The following is an 18,404-nucleotide window of genomic DNA, read 5'->3' on the forward strand; positions in this document are numbered from 1 at the left end:
ACGGTGCGGAGACAATGCGGCTCCCCCCGGGCAGCCCAGCGAGGATCCCGGTCACTCCCACTAGGCCGGGCACACAGAGAAAACAGCTCCTGGCGGGGATAGGGGGCGCTTGCAGGGGTGCACAGAAGTGCCTCTGTCCCACTGCCCACCCTGGTGAGAGCCAGTGGGGGTCCCGACCCCAGGCTCTTGCCTGGGCCCAGGAGTGCCCCTGCAGTAACATCCCTGCCCTCTGCGGATCCCCGCCCCCGGCTCGCGGCCCGTTTCCGCCCTGTGGGGCCAGGGCCCGACCCCCTCCCCACTCAGGGCACAGACCCCAGGGTGGCCGGTGCACCCCATGGCCGGCAGCTCCGAGCTGGGGCAGAGGGACGGCCGGGGCAGCCCCTCGGCAGGAGAACAAAGCCAGGCCCGGGACAGAGATGCGGGCGGCACCTATGGCTTTATTCAGCGACCCCAGGCGCTGGGGTCGCTTAGCGCAGCGGGGGGGTGGGGGGTGGGGGCTCCCTGTGCGGCCCATGTGACCGCGTGCCCGTGGCATCTGGGGGGCCCAGACTACCCCCTAGGAATGGGGGACATGAAGGGAAGGGGAGACCTCAAAGGATGCTGGGAAATTCTCAGGCTATGTCAGAAAAGGTGCAGAACCAGCATTGAGTCGGGGAAGGGCAATAAATTAACGATGGTGGCTGGCGCGGAGAGAAGTCTGGGGGGAGGGGGTCTCAGTTGGCAGAGGGAGCCCCCAAGTGGGGCTTTCACAGGTGGTTTCTCAGGATGTGGGGTGCAGAGGTGTGGCCAGCCGGGGGGTTTCTCAGGGCCCCCTGTGGCGAGGTTCCTGGAGGCTCATCCAGCTGTTCGTTCGCTCCTCGAAGGCAGGTTCCCCGCAGGGGTGTCGCTCTCCAGAGCTGGGGGGTCTGCCTGCAATAGAGAGCCATGAGGTCATGCGGGGCAGGGACGGGCCTGATCTGGGCCCTGACGCTGGGGGACCCAGGCAGGGCTAGGGTAATGGGGACCCAGGGTGGAGAGACAGGTGGGGACCCAGCCCCCCCAGCGCGGGACGGCTGCAGCCCCAGCCATGGGGGGTGAGAGGTGCAGGGGGGACCCCTCCCAGAGTCCTTTGTGGAGGCTCCCACGTGATGCAGTCAGAGCAGGTGGCCCTGGGAGTGCTGGGGAGAGGTCAGGGTTTGGGGTGCAGGGCACAGGGCGGAGATGGGGCAGGGCAGGCGTGGGGGAGAGGGGGGCGTCAGTACCTCGCGCTCAGCTGTGCAGGTTCTCATAGTCGGGGCCGTCGTCCTCGCTCTCCCGGTTGCTGGTGCCTGTGACGGGAGCCAGAGGGGGTGAGACGGGGCTTCCCCAGAACTGCCCCCCGCCAGGCCCCACCCTCAGGGCTCACCAAAACCCCTCCAGCCCCCCACAGAGCTCCCCAGAACCCCCCCTGGCCCCACACACGGGGCTTCCCCACAGCCCAGCCTCCTTGGGTGCTATTCATACATCTTGCTTGTAAGGAGGTCCCTGGGGCCCCAGCGAGGAGGTCCCTGGGAGGAAGGGTACCCCCAGCTTGTGGATGCCCCCACTCACCATAGCGGAGGAGGGGCAGGTACCCCCCCCACACACACTCACCATAGTGGGCGTCAGGGATGCTGGATCCAGGCTCTGGCATGTTGACGTACTCCAGGCTGTCAGCTGTGGGGAGCGATCGGGGGCAGTGAGCCACAGCGTGTGCAGGGGGACCCCCTGACCGGGGATGGAGGAACTGCCCCAGGGGACCCCAGTGCACTGGGGCCTGTGGGGTTCAGTCCCCACTACCATCCCCCCATGCACTGGGATGCCAACCCGGCCCCCGGGGGACCCTGGGGTGGGGGGGGTCAGTCTCATCTCCTCCCCACAACCCCTCCCCTGCTGCTCCTCCCCACAGGCCCTACCCGGGAATTGCCCTCTTCCTCCAGTCAGCCCCAGTTCCAGGATCCCCCCCCCACCTCCCTGTGTGGGTCAGACACAGACAGACAGATGGGGTTGGGGGTCCCGCACTCACCCAGCGACTCCCTCTGGGCCTCCGGCATGTTCTCGTACTCATCCCCCATTGCCACTGCCAGAGAAGGGGTCCGTGAGGGGGGAGGACCTGCTCTCCAACTTCTCCCTACAGCAGGGACCCTGGGAACCCCCCAGCCCCTGCCCCAACTGCTCCCCATACCCCCAACCCCCAGGCCCCAAGCTGGAACCCACCCAGAGATGTTCGGGTCACTCCTCTCCCCATAAATTACACCTGGATCCCAATACGGCTGGGCTACTGGGGGCCGGGGATACACCCAAATGGGGTGCGAGGGATGAGATAGTGATCAGGGCAAGAAGGGGTCAGGTGGCTGTTTCCTCCCCTTGCCCCCACAGCGCAATGCCAGGGGGCAGAGGGAGGTTAATGCTGATCACAGGGGACGGTGGAACTGCCCGACACTAGATCCACCCATAAACAGTCCCGGGGACTGTATGGGCCCAAGCTAAGGTTGGGAGACAGGTACCCAGAGTGGCCCTCTGAGGTGTCTCTGCTCAGGCCCTGTGGGAGATGGGTGGGCTTGGCAGGGGCCCAGACTCACCTGAGGACACGCTGTCCCTGAGCTCTGGCCCCAAGGTGACCACCTCTTTGGGGGACGTCTCCGTGATGCTGTCGGGAAGCACCTCCCTATGGGGGGAGGAGGAGGAATGGGAAGGGTGAGACTGACCAGCGAGAGCATGCACCACACTCCTGGCTCTGACCCTGCCCTGCCCCCCACCCACCCACAGCAATGACCGCAGTGACACCCTGACACCCCAACATTCACCACGGTCATGTAATTAGGATATGTTCTGTACAAAGTCTGCTTTGTGACGTATCATTCTAAAAGTCCTGATCTGCTAGACAGTCGTATCCCATTGGATTGTATATGCCAGCATCGTACGTGAAGTTACGAAGCTGGGCTACGTAGGTGTTACTGAAACACGTGTGAGGTTGAGAACACCCACAAGCAGCCTTTCAGGTACAACAATGTTAGTGGCTTATTGAGGAAATACACACAAGCACCAGGATTACCCCAGGAACTGTGTACAACAGACACCTCTCCGAGACAGCACTACGCAATGGGAACTGTCTGACCCAGCTCACAGCAAAAGAGCTTTCCAGCAAGTGGGGAGAAGGTAGAAAAGGGGGAAATGACATCATGTGGGGACCTCACTCTCCCTGCAACACCACACCTGGAGGACTGATGGTCCCAGGCTAGAGGAAGTTTTAGCCTGTGTATGAAAACCTGGAAAACCAAGGCCTTAAGAATCTGCCAGCCTGTTTATCACTCAGGGTGAGAATTTGCTAATTTATATCCTGCCTCTCTAGCGTGTTAAGCTCAGTTTGCAGTTTTACTAAAATAATCTGCCTTGATCTGTTTGCTATTCCATATAATCACTTAAAATCTATCTTTTGTGGTTAATAAAGTTGGTTTTGTTTTCTCTAAAACCAGTTTGTGGAATTCATAACTGGGGGGCAGAAAGCTGTGCATATCTTCCTCCACATTGGGGGGGGGGCGGATTTCATGAGCTTACGCTGTACAGTTCTCTGTGCAGCTCAAGAGGATACAATTTGGGGTTTACACTCCAGAGGGGGTTTGCACTTGAGTGCTGGGCAACTCCCGAGCTGAGTCTTCCCACACAGAGCTGATTTCAGTGTCTGTGTCTTCCTGCCACTGGGTGCGTCCCTACCCGTGTGTGGGTTGGAGGGGGCTTGAGGGCCTGGCTCAGCAGGGCAGGGAAAGGGAGCCAGATGGCTGGAACCGGAGGGCTCAGTGGGACCCCAGTACATTAGGTGGCACCCCAGAACGGGGGAGCAACCTGTCACCGTGGTGCAGCAAGCAGGGCCATGTGCACAGCCGATCGTGCCGAGACACTGGTGGTGAGTTTCGGTGAGTTTTAAGCGGAGAACAGACAAAGTGGTTCCTGGTTTGCTATTTTCGGTTTGCTTATTCCGGGCAAGGGAAGCAGGGACAGGAAAGCGAGTGACAGTGAAGCCACCACAAAGCTGGAGCTCTGCAGCTTCCAGGCGGATGAAAGAGCGGAGCTGCACAAGAGACAGCGGCAGAGAGACCAGGGAGCGGAAGGAGCCAGACAAAGAGCAGCCCATGAGCTGGCCGTGGAAGAAGCCAGCCATGGAACTGAAAGACAGGGCGAGGGAGCCCAGGCGGGTGGAACCGGGGGGTCAGTGGGACCCCAGTACATCAGGGGGCGCCCTGGAAGGGGGGGCAACCTGTCACAGCTCCCATCCATGACCTTTGACCCCCAGGCTTGGACCCAGTGCCACCCCCCAGCCCTGCCACACCGTGGCCTGTCCCCCGCAGGCCTCCCCGACCCATCTCCCCCTGCCCCCCATCTTCCCCCCACCCCCAGCCCCCACTGCCCCCCCATGGCCCGTACACGTAGCCGGTGATGTAGAGCTCGTTGTTATAGTCATTGTCGTCGTCGTCATCCCCACGGGGTCGCTCTGCAACCGAGACACGGGGAGGGGGGTTAGCATGGGGGGGCACCGGCTGCTCTGACCCCCTCTCCCCCGCCCCCTTCCCCTCCCACCTGCCCCCACCCTCTGCTCACTCCACCCCCTCCCACCACCTCTCCCGCCCCCAATCTCTGCCCACCCCTCCGACCCTCCTGCCCCACAACCTGGCAGTGGTTCTGACACTGACCCCTAACCCCCCCACACTAACCGGTGGGTGTCCAGACTCACCCTCATTCTCGTAGCTGGGGACGCTGTCTGGAGAGGGAGGGGAGAGAAATGTGTCCGTCACCCCCAAAGACCAGTGACCCCCTCCTCCCCCTCCCCATATCTCTGCCCGTCACTCCCCACTCCTCCATCCTCCCCGTCCATCTGTCTGTCCATCACTGCTATCCCATCTGTCCATCCCCCCAGCCGTCCGTCCGTCCCCCGTCCGCCTGTCCCCCCATCCATCTGTCTGTCCATCACTGCTATCCCGTCCGTCTATCCCCCATCTGCCCATCCCCCTGTCGGTCCATCTGTCCATCACTGCTACCCCGTCCGTCCGTCCCCCCAGCTCTTCTTCCGTCTGTCCATCATGACTATCCCATCTGTCCAGCCCCCCAGCCGTCTGCCCATCACCCCCAGCTGTCCACCCGTCCATCCCCCATCTGCCTTGCCCCCCAGCCGTCCGCCTGTCCCCCGAACTGTCCATCCATTCCCCCATCTACCCATCCCCCTGTCCGTCTGTCTGTCCATCATGACTATCCCGTCCCTGCCCCAGCCCTCCGCCTGTCCACCCATCCATCCATCCCCCGTCTGTCTCCCTGTGTTTCTGTCTGTATGTCCCCATTTCTCTCTCCCTGCCAGCCCCCCACACTCACCGTTGTCGGTCTCTGTCCTGGTGAAGGAGACTTGGCGGCTCTGGGGTGCCTGTGGGGATCGCCTGGAAATGGGGGGGCTGGATCAGGAGGGACAGGCCAGCCCTGAGCCCCACCATCCAGCACACGGACACCCCTGCCATCCCCAACATGCCCTGCCCCATGCAGAGCACATGCCTACCACGCCCCCCAGACGGAGAGGAATTTTCTGCGAGATTTTGGGTGAATACTGTGTGTGCCTCAGTTTCCCCAGATGCATTGTTCACGAGCGGCGGGGAAGGGCCCTGTGCTCTCTGCAGAGGCCCAGCGATGCAGAGGAGGGGCATCCAGCTGTCTCGGGTTTGGGCCAGGTCCATGGAGCACAATGGCAAATCCAATCACCGGGATATTTGCTAACGACTGTGTCTTGCCCCCCCGCCCCCTGAAAGCCAGCCAGGCATGCCCCGTGGGGGAGTTCAGAGGACAGAGGGGACCAGGCGGGGTTGGTACGTGTTGGCCGGGGGGGTGGCGGGTTGGTGTCGCTGCTCCTCCAGGACGGGGCCGGGGGTCTCTGCAGCTTTAACCTGCTGCTCTCTGGGCTACCCGAGGGCTGGGCCGTGGCCAGTCCCACAGGAACCCGGGCTCCGGCTCAGGGGGAAGCTGCAGGGCTCACCCTGGAGGAAGAGTGGGACCCCAGGGGTCTGTTCCAAAGCAGGGGGCCGTAGCCCTGATCCTGGGGCTCTGTGACACCCACACACGCCCTGACGTATCCACAGCAAGGTGACCGCAGCGCCCCCACACCCCCTGAGCAGCGTCTGTGGGGCCCACCCAGTGCCCACCAGCCCCAGAGACTGGGCCAGAGGTAGCTAAGGCCTGTGGGGTGGATTTATGGGGCACTGGGGGAGCCCACGGGTTCTGGGCAGGGATCAGGGGGCAGCTCCAAGGGGTGGGAGGATTGGGGGAAACTCAGCAATGTACAGGAACTGCTCAGGGTGGGGGGCAGGGAAGAAGGGGGGTCGCTGGGGTACTCACGGGATGGACTAGAACGGCTCGGGGGGGGTGTCCTGGGGCTGGGGGCAGGGCAGGAAGGGGGGGTCGCTGGGGTACTCACGGGATGGACGGGAATGGCTCAGGGTGGGGGTGTCCCAGGAGTGGGGGCAGGGCAGGAAGGGGGGGTCGTTGGGGTACTCACGGGATGGACGGGAACGGCTCGGGGGGGGTTGTCCCGGGGGTGGGGGCAGGGCAGGAAGGGGGGGTCGCTGGGGTACTCCCGGGATGGACGGGAACGGCTCGGGGGGGGGTCCCGGGGGGGGCAGGGCAGGAAGGGGGGGTCGCTGGGGTACTCCCGGGATGGACGGGAACGGCTCAGGGTGGGGATGTGACAAAGTGGGACTGTTTTTAATGTTTCCTCTGAATAGTGTGGGGGTGCCTCAGTTTCCCCTAGGCATTTCCTAAGTCTCTAGGGGGTGGGGTAAGGATGTATGATCATTGCAGAGCCCTAGAGGGCAGGTGTGTGCAGGGGTCTGGACACAGAGAATGGCCGACACCCTGTTTCCTGGCCACTGATGGCCTGGGCCCTTCCCCCCTGCAAGGTGACAGCTAAAGGGTTGGAGAACAAAGGAATCCGGTGACCTCCTGGCCCAGGACAGGGACAAAGCCCAGAGGAGGAGGGGCTGGGGGGAGTTTCAGTTTGGGGCTGGCTGGGACATGGAGTGAAGGGCAGACGGGGTTGTCTGGCTCACTGCCCCCCCCAAAATGGACCCAGCTGAGGGGTCCTGTTCTCTGCACCTGCAAGCTCTGTGTTAGACCATGTTCCTGTCGCCTAATAAACCTTCTGTTTTCCTGGCAGGCTGAGAGTCACGTCTGACTGCGAAGTTGGGGTGCAGGACCCTCTGGCTTCCCCAGGACCTCGCCTGAGCGGACTCGCTGGGGGAAGCGCAAGGAGGGGCAGAGGATGCTGAATGCTCAGAGGTCAGACCCAGGAAGGTGGAAGCCGGGTGAGCTGTGTGTCCTGCAGACAGGCTGCTCCCCGAGAGGAGACTGCCCCAGAGTCGTGACTGGCTTCATGGGGAGCAGTTCCAGAGCATCGCCCAGGGACTCCGTGACAACTGGTGGCAGCAGTGGGATGTACTGCACCCCGTGGATTGGGCTTCCTGCAGTAAGTGACTGGGGAGCAGTAAAACGAAGGGGGATTGATGGGGACCAGGCGTGCTGAAGATTCAGAGAGAGACGGTTTCAGGGGGCGGTTAACTCCTGGAAGTGTGTGACCAGAGAGAAGGACTTTTGCAGTAACAGGGTCCCCCGGGGGATTGCAGCGAGCGGTCCCAGGGGCGGAGGAGTCTGCAGCTCGACCCTGGCAAAGAGGTGGTGACCTCGAGAAGGGCTGGCACACTAGGGGTTCTCCCTGGAAACCGTGGGGAGCTGAGAGCACACAGGCCTGTGAGTCCACAACAACTTGGGATGGTCTGTCATCGTCTCCTTAAGTTTCCACGATATGCATCTGAGGAAGTGAGCTGTAGCTCACGAAAGCTTATGCTCTAATAAATTGGTTAGTCTCTAAGGTGCCACAAGTACTCCGTCTCCTTAAGAAGGACATTGTAACCCTGTGCAGAAAGAGAGGGTTGAGCGTTGGAAAGTTCACCAAGGCACAGTTCATCGTGCAGCTGGAGGAGGATGACCGCTCTAAGGAACAGATTCCTGACCCAAATGGGGCGATAGCAGGATCTGGGAGCAGCTGGAGTGGGAGCCAGGCATCCCCAAGACTCCTGTCCCCGACCAGACGAGGGTCTTCACGATCAGGTTCCCCATCCGGGGATCGGAGATGGATGGGTTGGAGCTGAGTCCGAGAGAGCAAGAGGACTGTGAGAGACAGCGAGAGCCCGAGAAAGAGCTGCAGAAGCAGCAGCAGCATGAACTGGCGGTGGGGGAGCGGAGAGGCCTAGGGGACCCCCCAGGGGTGAGTGGGGATAGATCCCGGGGGACCAGTTCTGCAGGGAACCTCGAGACTAAATTGCTGCCCCTGGTTAAGGAGGGGGAGGATGTGGATGCCCACCTCACTGCCTTTGAGCAGGCTGGAGATTTGAACCAGGGGGACCATGCGGAAAAGCCCCGGTGTCTAGCTCCCTTGCTGGGTCCCAAGGCCATAGACTCCATCAGCCCGATGGGTGGGGAGGTGGACAGGCTCCCACTCCTGATCCCAACCTATATGTCTGTGTGGAGTTTCCTGGGGCCAGGCCCCTCGGACCCACAGTGGGAGCGGGAGGGGATGGTCAATGGGGAGACATTCCTGGGGTGGCGAGATCCTGGGACAGAGGAAACTGTTGTCAGGCCCTGGGTGGTGCAGCCTCAGATGCTGAGGGGCTGGGTGAGCTGGGTGAGGGTCCCAGGGACGAAGCCCCTCGCCCTGCCTATGGCCCAGATCCCTGTGCAGACCCAGGAGGGGTGGGGCTGGCTGGTTTTTGGGGTTCTCTGGGATATCGGCTGCGAGACCCTGTTGTGGGGTGACCATGTCTCTTTGGGACAGGATCCAGGCCTTACTCCTGTAACTGCCAAGGGTTTGAATTTGAATCCAGGGAACCAATCGGCGGAGAGGAAAATGGTCAGTGAAAATGCAGATGACCTGGCTGGCAGCAGGGAGGAGCGGGTAGGCTCAGGCTACCTGCCTGTCCGTAACCAGACCCCTGGGGCTCCCTGCCCCCTTGAGCACCCAAGGGGCTCACGCTGGCTCTGATGCTGTGAGGAAAGCAGGGAGCTTGCTGCCTATCCCCACTGGGACAGCAAGGGCAGTGCTGAGCAAGGGGGAAGATAAGAGCCCAGCTGAGTGGGGGGAGACACAGGCAGGGCAGGGGATCTGTGGGGAGTGGCAAGGTGCTTGGTAAGGAAAGTCTGGATGAGCCTAGGCAGCCTTGTGAGCTGATGGCTGTGTCTAGTCAGCAGTGGGGAAAGGCGAGGAGAGTGGAAGATGACTGTCCCTGGACCTTACCTGTTAGCTGGGTGGAGAATTGCGACAGGGAAGGAAATGTCCCTGTGTCTGTCAGGGGTATTGACTTGTCTGTGGAGGGAACTACCCTAGTCTCCAAGCAGTTGTCTGTGACCAGCCTTGTGTGCTGGGACCAGGCGAATGAGATCCCAAGCTGGGTGTCTGGGAAAGGAGAAAGTGTGTCCGGCTCTTCTTTGTCTGTGGAGCAGACAGAAGGGGCCTTTCAGCCTGTGACGGTTGAGGGTCGTGCAGTTGTCTCAGAGTTGGTTCTGGATTCAGTTAAAGCCCAGGAGGGGAAGGGTCCTAAGTTTGGGTCTGCTCGGGAGAATGGCCCTGTAACTAGGTCGCATCCAGTTAGGGTCTATGTAAAATCCCAGAGCCCAGACAATTCTGGTGCTTGTATTTTGGCTGTTGCTAGTGTGTTGTTGGAAAGGGTGGAGCAACTCTGTCTGATCAGGGTGAGATCCTAGCCAGGGCACAAGGAGAGCATGAAGGTGTGTGATTGTGTTACCTACGGAGGGTGTGGAAACCTGTAGCAAGAAGGAAAAGATTCCTGAACTTGTGTGTGGCAAAGGGAAGGAGAATGCTTCTGACCTTTTATCTAGGAAGTCTGTCAGTTTGCCTGAAAGGGGATTATGTAGGAATCCATCGGATGGGCCAGAGGTGATTCTGGATGTAAGGGAGACCCAGAAAGAGTCTGTTGTTGCTCAGGAAAGTGTTCCTCTAGAGCAAGCCCTAGGTAAAGAGGGTAAGAGCAGAATTTCTGTGAGGGGTGAACTGTTGCATAGAAAAGCCCCTAGGGAAAGGAATCCTCCTGGAGTCTTTGCAAGAAGTTTACTGCCACTGAAGGGTGTGAAAAGGATTTAATCAAGAAAGTTTCAGTTCCTAACAGCCAGAAATTTTCTGTTGTGAATGGATCCACTGACTGTCCTGTTGAAAGACCCAGTGTGGAGAGCTTTGAGAAGGTCTCAGATGAAGTGAAAGCTGTTAAGAAAGTTAAACAGTCCTATAACCAAGTGGCTGTGTTTGGCCAGCTTGTTGGGGAGAAGACCCAATCCCAGTTTGACCCCCTGGGGTTTTGGGGTGGCCAAAGGGTACGGGCCACATAAACCTTCCCACATGTGGCCTGCGAGTGCTGTCGACCACACCCGACCTAAGGGAGGGCGTGACACTGGAAGGTAACTCCTACCAAGGAATGGGAGAGATGCTGGGGCATCCATGGGAACGTTGGTGGCTTCGAACTTCCCCAGGTCACCAGCTAAAGTGACCCCGCTCAGTTCGATCTCGAAGGGGGGAGTGATGTGACGAAGTGGGACTGTTCTTAATGTTTCCTCTGAATAGTGTGGGGGTGCCTCAGTTTCCCCTAGGCAGTTCTTAAGTATCTAGGGGGTGGGGTAAGGGTGTATGATCATTGCAGAGCCCTAGAGGGCCGGTGTGTGCAGGAGTCTGAACACAGAGAATGGCCGACACCCTGTTTCCTGGCCACTGATGGCCTGGGCCCTTCCCCCCCTGCAAGGTGAGAGCTAAAGGGTTGGAGAACAAAGGAATCCGGTGACCTCCTGGCCTGGGAAAGGGACAAAGCCCAGAGGAGGAGGGGCTGGAGGGAGTTTCAGTTGGGGGCTGGCTGGGACAAGGAGTGAAGGGCAGACGGGGTTGTCTGGCTCACTGCCCCCCCCCCCCCCCCCAAATGGACCCGGCTGAGGGGTCCTGTTCTCTGCACCTGCAAGCTCTGTGTTAGACCATGTTCCTGTCGTCTAATAAACCTCTGTTTTACTGGCTGGCTGAGAGTCACGTCTGACTGCGAAGTTAGGGGGCAGGACCCTCTGGCTTCCCCAAGACCCTGCCTGGGCAGACTCGCTGGGGGAAGCGCACGGAGGGGCAGAGGAGGCTGGAGGCTCCGGGGTCAGACCCAGGAAGGTGGAGCCGGGTGAGCTGTGTGTCCTGCAGACAGGCTGCTCCCTGATAGGAGACTGCCCCAGAGTCCTGCCCGGCTTCATGGGGAGCAGTTCCAGAGCATCGCCCAGGGACTCCGTGACAGGGGGTGTCCCAGGGGTGGGGGCAGGGCAGGAAGGGGGGTCGCTGGGGTACTCCTGGGATGGACGGGAACGGCTCAGGGTGGGGGGTTGGGGCAGGGCAGGAAGGGGGGGGTCACTGGGTTACTCCTGGGATGGACGGGAACGGCTCAGGGTGGGGGTGTCCCAGGAGTGGGGGCAGGGCAGGAAGGGGGGGTCGCTGGGGTACTCACAGGATGGACGGGAACGGCTCAGGGTGGGGTGTCCCGGGGGTGGGGACAGGGCAGGAAGGGGGGCTCGCTGGGGTACTCCCGGGATGGACGGGAACGGCTCAGGGTGGGGGTGTCCCGGGGTTGGGGACAGGGCAGGAAGGGGGGCTCGCTGGGGTACTCCCGGGATGGACGGGAACGGCTCAGGGTGGGGGTGTCCCGGGGGTGGGGGCAGGGCAGGAAGGGGGGCTCGCTGGGGTACTCACGGGATGGACAGGAACTGCTCAGCGGGAGCCACCGGTTGCTGTTTGATCTGGTTCCTGGAGGGATCTGGGGAGACACAGGCAGACAGGACAGTGGCTTGACTGGGGGGCATTGGGGCGGGAAGATGGGGGTTCAGGGGTGTGGAGGTGCGGCGGTGCGCATGGCAGGGGATGGGGGAGCAGGGAGTACAGTGTGGGGGTGTGGAATAGGGGATGGGGTGCAGGGGATATGAGAGGTGACAGAGGTACAGGGTGGGGTGCATGGGGGGTACTCACAGTTGGCTCGGGTCAGCACCATGAAGCTGTTGGGGGGGACACAAGGTGGGGGTCTGTGGGGGGCAGAGGAGACACCATTAGAGCCAGACAAGGTCCCCACCTCAGCACCTGCCAGATACCACCAGGGATCCCACCAACCCCCCCCCCACTCACCCCAAGGGAGCCCCCCACATGCCCAGTCCCCCCTGCCCTCTGTCCAATCCCAGCCTTTAAGACCACACCCCACTTCCCCACCCTTCGCACCTCCCCCAGGGAACCCCAATCCCCTGCCTGGCAGCCCCCTCGCTGTGCGACAGACAGACAGACAGACAGACACGGGGACAGACTCACTTGTACTCGTAGTCCCCCACCGCCTGGGCACCGTGGGCTGGCGAGAGAGCAGGGCGCAGCGTTAGGGGTGGGGGCAGAGGGGTCTGTCCCACTCTGCTCCCATGGATGGGAGAGATTGAGGGGACAGGACCCCCCATGTTAGCCCAGCAAGGGGGAGGGGGCTGGTGTGGGGTTGGGGGTGGGGAGCAGGGTGTATGTTGCGGGGGGGGGGGAGGAAGGTGTGGGGATGTCCCTGGGGGAAGCAGTGTGTTTGTGGGGGTGGCTCTGGGGGGGAGCAGGGTGTGTGTCAGGGGGAGCTCAGGGGGAGCTGGGGTGGGGGTACCTGGGGGGGCAGGAAGGCATGGGGGGGCAGGTGCTGGGTCCCCTTGTGCATTGGGGTGAATGCCACGCTGCCCCCCTGGCTGGAGCTGGGGCAGCCTGGAGCTGGACTTACCAGGGGAGCCGGTGTCCCGGCAGCCAATGCAGAGAGCGGTGGCCAGCACTGCCGGGAGAACCAGCACAAAGGCCCAGAGCACCCCGGCCAGAGAGACGGCCTCCATCGCACCTGGGGGGGAGAGGGGGAGAGGAGGTTGGGGGGGACCCCGGCCAGGGAGACGGCCTCCGTCGCACCTGGGGGGGAGAGGGGGAGAGGAGGTTGGGGGGGACCCCGGCCAGAGAGACGGCCTCCGTCGCACCTGGGGGGGAGAGGGGGAGAGGAGGTTGGGGGGGACCCCGGCCAGAGAGACGGCCTCCGTCGCACCTGGGGGGGACCCCGGCCAGAGAGACGGCCTCCATCGCACCTGGGGGGGACCCCGGCCAGAGAGACGGCCTCCATCGCACCTGGGGGGGAGAGGGGGAGAGGAGGTTGGGGGGACCCTGGCCAGAGAGACGGCCTCCATCGCACCTGGGGGGGACCCCAGCCAGAGAGATGGCCTCCATCGCACCTGGGGGGGAGAGGGGGAGAGGAGGTTGGGGGGGACCCCGGCCAGGGAGACGGCCTCCATCGCACCTGGGGGGGAGAGGGGGAGAGGAGGTTGGGGGGACCCCGGCCAGAGAGAGGGCCTCCATCGCACCTGGGGGGGACCCCGGCCAGAGAGATGGCCTCCATCGCACCTGGGGGCGGGGTGGGGGAGGGGAGCCAGGGCTCCTGGGTTCTCTCCCAGCTCGGGGCGGGGAGTGGGGCCTGGTGGGTTGGAGCAGGGCGGTGGGGTCTGGGAGGCAGGACTCATAGAAGATCAGGGTTGGAAGGGACCTCGGGAGGTCATCTAGGTGTCGTGTCCCCCCCCCAACTCCCCCGCTCAAAGCAGGACCGACCCCCAACTAAATCATCCCAGCCAGGGCTTTGTCAGGTCTGACCTTAAAAACCTCAAAGGAAGGAGATAAACCCTGGATTTGTGCTGGAAATGGCCCACCTTGATTATCATACACATTGTAAGGAGAGTGATCACTTTAGATAAGCTATTACCAGCAGGAGAGTGGGGTGGGGAGAGAGAACCTTTTGCAGTGGTAAACACCCATTTTTTCATGGTCTGTGTGTATAAAAACATCTGCTGTATTTTCCACTTTATGCATCCGATGAAGTGAGCTGTAGCTCACGAAAGCTCATGCTCAAATAAATTGGTTAGTCTCTAAGGTGCCACAAGGCCTCCTGTTCTTTTTGCGGATACAGACTAACACGGCTGCTCCTCTGAAACCTCCCTAGGTAATGCATTCCAGCGTTTCACCACCCTCCCAGTGAAATAGTTTTTCCTAATATCCAACCTAAACCTCCCCCACTGCAACTTGAGACCATTACTCCTCGTTCTGTCATCTGCTACCATTGAGAACGGTCTAGAGCCATCCTCTTTGGAACCCCCTTTCAGGTAGTTGAAAGCAGCTATCAAATCCCCCCTCATTCTTCTCTTCTGCAGGCTAAACAATCCCAGTTCCCTCAGCCTCTCCTCATAAGTCATGTGTTCCAGACCCCTAATCATTTTTGTTGCCCTTCGCTGGACTCTCTCCAATTTATCCACATCCTTCTTGAAGTGTGGGGCCCAAAACTGGACACAGTACTCCAGATGAGGCCTCACCAATGTCGAATAGAGGGGGACGATCACGTCCCTCGATCTGCTCGCTATGCCCCTACTTATACATCCCAAAATGCCATTGGCCTTCTTGGCAACAAGGGCACACTGCTGACTCATATCCAGCTTCTCGTCCACGGTCACCCCTAGGTCCTTTTCCGCAGAACTGCTGCCCAGCCGCTCGGTCCTTAGTCTGTAGCCATGCATGGGGCTCTCTCCAGGCTCTGGGAGGGGAGCGGGGCCTGGTGGGTTGGAGTGGGGAGGGGGCGGGAGCCAGGACTCCTGGGTTTCATCCCTGACTCTGCTGTTGCCGGACTGTGGGATCTGCCCCAGGCCCTTGGCCACCAAGCCCGCCATTGCTGGGCCGTCTCTCACAGGGTATGTGCAGCACCGAGCACGCTGGGTCCCAGGCTGGGCCGATGGTGGGGCCGGATCCCGCCGGCTCCTGGGGGGTTGTGGGGGGGAGGGTGAGTCACCGGGGTGGGGGAGGTCGGATCTGCTGCTGCAGCAGGTGGGTGGAGGGACCAGGGCTGCCGGCTCGGGCGCTGCTCAGCTCCGTCTCTGCAGCTGCGGTTTCCACCCCAGCAGCGCCCGGCTCTCGCTGCAGCTGCCGCCCCCAGGGAGCCGCGGCTGGGGCCTGCCCCGAGCTCCCGGCAACGCAGCCGCAGCGGGGCCCAGCTCACACGCAGGCCAGGCCCCTGCGCCAGAGACCCTGGGGCCTGCCAGGCTCCCGCTGCCCCGGGTGCCGGCCGCCTGCACCATCCCCACCCACGCCGGGGTCACGCCTCACTTCTTGTGCCTTATTATGGCAGGACCGACCCGAACTCCCTGGGCTCCTCCCCCCGCCCAGATCAAAGGCCCATGAGTTGGGGTGCTGCCGCCCAGACACAGAGGAAGAGACAGTCCCAAACACACAAAGGGTGAGAAAGGAAACTAACACTCCACGGGGGGCAGGGACCAGCCCCAAGTCACACAGGAGAGCTGGGGACAGAACCCAGGAGTCCTGGCTCCCAGCCTGCCCCCCCCACCACCACCACTGGGCCCCACTCCCCTCCCAGAGCTGGAGACAGAACCCAGGAGTCCTGGCTCCCAGCCTGCCCCCCCCCCCACTGGGCCCCACTCCCCTCCCAGAGCTGGAGACAGAACCCAGGAGTCCTGGCTCCTAGCCCCCCCACCCCCCCCCTACCACCACTGGGCCCCACTCCCCTCCCAGAGCTGGAGACAGAACCCAGGAGTCCTGACCCCCCTGCTCTAAACACTAGATCCCGCTCCCCTCCCAGAGCTGGGAGAGGACCCAGGAGTCCTGACCCCCAGCTCCCCTACTCTAACCCACTAGACGCTCCCACCCTCGAAGCAGGACAGAACCCAGGAGTCCTGGCTCCCAGTCACAACCCCCATCCTGCTCCTGTCCCAGTCCCCGTGTCAGAGGGACACAGCCCTGCACGCCCCCCCGCCAGGCCCCCATCCAGGGCAGCCCCTGCTAGCATGGCTCCTGCAAACAGGCCCTGGCCGGGGCAGCGAGAGCCCTGGAGCGTGGCCAAGGGCCGACCACAAACCACCGGGTCGGTTAGGGTCGGAAACCGGCAGCGCTTGGGAACTCACTGGAGAGGAACCAGCGGGGTGGCGGGGGGAGCTGGAGAAGAAGATGGGGGGGCCATCAAGATCACAATTGAGGGGTGCCAGCGGGGGGGGGGGGAGAGCCCAGGGCTAACGGGGGCTGTGGGTCGGGGTTGAGGGGCACCGGAGAGGTGGGGGGGGCAGGGGAGGGCCCAGGGCTAACGGGGGCTGTGGGTCGGGGTTGAAGGGCACCGGAGAGGTGGGGGGGCAGTGGGGGAGCCCAGGGCTAACGGGGGCTGTGGGTCGGGGTTGAGGGGCACCGGAGAGGTGGGGGAGCAGGGGGGGAGCCCAGGGCTAATGGGGGCTGTGGGTCGGGGTTGAGGGGCACCGGAGAGGTTGGGGGGTAGTGGGGGAGCCCAGGGCTAACGGGGGCTGTGGGTCGGGGTTGAGGGGCACCGGAGAGGTGTGGGGGAGCAGTGGGGGAGCCCAGGGCTAACGGGGGCTGTGGGTCGGGGTTGAGGGGCGCCGGAGAGGTGTGGGGGAGCAGTGGGGGAGCCCAGGGCTAACGGGGGCTGTGGGTCGGGGTTGAGGGGCGCCGGAGAGGTGGGGGGGCAGTGGGGGAGCCCAGGGCTAACGGGGGCTGTGGGTCGGGGTTGAGGGGCACCGGAGAGGTTGGGGGGTAGTGGGGGAGCCCAGGGCTAACGGGGGCTGTGGGTCGGGGTTGAGGGGCACCGGAGAGGTGTGGGGGAGCAGTGGGGGAGCCCAGGGCTAACGGGGGCTGTGGGTCGGGGTTGAGGGGCGCCGGAGAGGTGTGGGGGAGCAGTGGGGGAGCCCAGGGCTAACGGGGGCTGTGGGTCGGGGTTGAGGGGCGCCGGAGAGGTGGGGGGGCAGTGGGGGAGCCCAGGGCTAACGGGGGCTGTGGGTCGGGGTTGAGGGGCGCCGGAGAGGTGTGGGGGAGCAGTGGGGGAGCCCAGGGCTAACGGGGGCTGTGGGTCGGGGTTGAGGGGCACCGGAGAGGTGGGGGAGCAGGGGGGGAGCCCAGGGCTAACGGGGGCTGTAGGTCAGGGTTGAGGGGCACCGGAGAGGTGGGGGAGCAGGGGGGGAGCCCAGGGCTAATGGGGGCTGTGGGTCGGGGTTGAGGGGCACCGGAGAGGTTGGGGGGTAGTGGGGGAGCCCAGGGCTAACGGGGGCTGTGGGTCGGGGTTGAGGGGCACCGGAGAGGTTGGGGGGTAGTGGGGGAGCCCAGGGCTAACGGGGGCTGTGGGTCGGGGTTGAGGGGCGCCGGAGAGGTGGGGGAGCAGGGGGGGAGCCCAGGGCTAACGGGGGCTGTGGGTCGGGGTTGAGGGGCGCCGGAGAGGTGGGGGAGCAGGGGGGGAGCCCAGGGCTAACGGGGGCTGTGGGTCGGGGTTGAGGGGCGCCGGAGAGGTGGGGGGGGAGCAGTGGGGGAGCCCAGGGCTAACGGGGGCTGTGGGTCGGGGTTGAGGGGCGCCGGAGAAGTTGTGGGGGGAGCAGTGGGGGAGCCCAGTGCTAATGGGGCTGTGGGTCGGGGATGTGGGGCCCCAGCCCCACGGCACAGTTGAGTGACCAGCCAGCTCGGCGTGGGCCCTGGCCGCACGCTGGTGGCCTGAGGGGGGCACCGCGGTCACGCCAACGCCCCGCGAGATGGAGCTCGCGCTGCTGAGGCAGCAAAACAGGAAAAGCCGAGATGGTATCGGGGGGCGCGGCGCACCCTGGAGACGCTGCCCCCCGGTGCCCAGCCCCACCGTGCCCCACGGCGACACTGCTGCTCCGGGCAGCCCCCCAGGGTCACCACTGACCCCTTCATGGCCTCATCTGCGGACCCCCCAGCGGGCCCCGGGCCAGGCCCCATCTCCGGCCCCGCCCAAGGCCCCCACTGAGTGCCTTGCCCCCACCGCTGTCCCTGCAGGGGTCACAGGCAGGAGCCCCAGCTGGGGGGCCACAGCCCCCCGTTTCCGGGAGTGGCCGTGCGGGGTCTGGGGAATAGCGCCATGGGTCTGGGCCAGGCACTGGAGATCTGGGGGAGCTGAGCGGCCCCCCTCCCACTCCCCTGCAGGAGAAGGGGGGGATTTCACAGGCAGGGGGCCTGGAGACCCCCCAGTCCAGGGACCTCGCCCGGCCCCCCGAGAGGGCCCCAGCCCCATATCCAGCGCTCGGTAGGGTCACCCCGATGGCAGGGTGACACCGCAGCCGGGGGCGGCGGGGAGAGGCTGTGAATCTGGCCGGCCCTGGGGGACAGACGCCACGTCCGGCTTCCTGTGGCTGCAGCCGGGCCGGGCGGGGGGGGGGGGGGCACCTACCTGGGCCGTGGCGCGTCCGGTGCTGGCTCCTCCAGGGCTACCACCCACACCGCCCTGCTCGCGCTCTCCCCCCGGCAGGAAGCT

The 18,404-nt window shown here is 63.4% G+C and overlaps 1 protein-coding gene across 3 annotated transcripts; it reads right to left on the reverse strand.

The window, feature by feature from the left end:
- Nucleotides 1-825: 825 nt before the first annotated feature.
- Nucleotides 826-18,385, reverse strand: LAT (linker for activation of T cells). Of its 3 annotated transcripts, XM_073346390.2 has the most exons (13): nucleotides 18,321-18,385; nucleotides 12,837-12,947; nucleotides 12,404-12,440; nucleotides 12,074-12,126; nucleotides 11,801-11,864; nucleotides 5,359-5,420; nucleotides 4,727-4,753; nucleotides 4,420-4,486; nucleotides 2,580-2,665; nucleotides 2,024-2,077; nucleotides 1,612-1,674; nucleotides 1,242-1,307; nucleotides 826-909 (listed from the first exon to the last, which is right to left on the reverse strand). In XM_073346390.2, exons 2-12 carry the CDS (start codon nucleotides 12,940-12,942, stop codon nucleotides 1,249-1,251), a joined length of 678 nt encoding a protein of 225 aa, XP_073202491.2. In that variant the 5' UTR covers nucleotides 12,943-12,947; nucleotides 18,321-18,385; the 3' UTR covers nucleotides 826-909; nucleotides 1,242-1,248. The 3 variants fall into 3 exon arrangements, with proteins under 3 accessions (XP_073202491.2, XP_073202492.2, XP_078709177.1); XM_073346391.2 differs by lacking the exon at nucleotides 4,727-4,753; XM_078853051.1 differs by lacking the exon at nucleotides 18,321-18,385 and having other exon boundaries at nucleotides 12,837-12,977.
- Between the last annotated feature and the right edge of the window lie 19 nt (nucleotides 18,386-18,404).

The sequence above is a fragment of the Lepidochelys kempii genome, chromosome 6 (assembly GCF_965140285.1).
Source record: "Lepidochelys kempii isolate rLepKem1 chromosome 6, rLepKem1.hap1, whole genome shotgun sequence".
Lineage (NCBI taxonomy): Eukaryota > Metazoa > Chordata > Testudines > Cheloniidae > Lepidochelys > Lepidochelys kempii.

Excerpts from the sequence above, each read along its gene's own strand:
- LAT (XM_073346390.2), bottom strand. The coding sequence starts at position 12,942 with ATGGAGGCCGTCTCTCTGGCCGGGGTGCTCTGGGCCTTTGTGCTGGTT. Across the intron at positions 1,675-2,023 it reads GGCCCAGAGGGAGTCGCTGG|CTGACAGCCTGGAGTACGTC; the intron begins GTGAGTGCGGGA and ends CGCTCCCCACAG. Across the intron at positions 1,308-1,611 it reads CATCCCTGACGCCCACTATG|GCACCAGCAACCGGGAGAGC; the intron begins GTGAGTGTGTGT and ends CTCCCGTCACAG.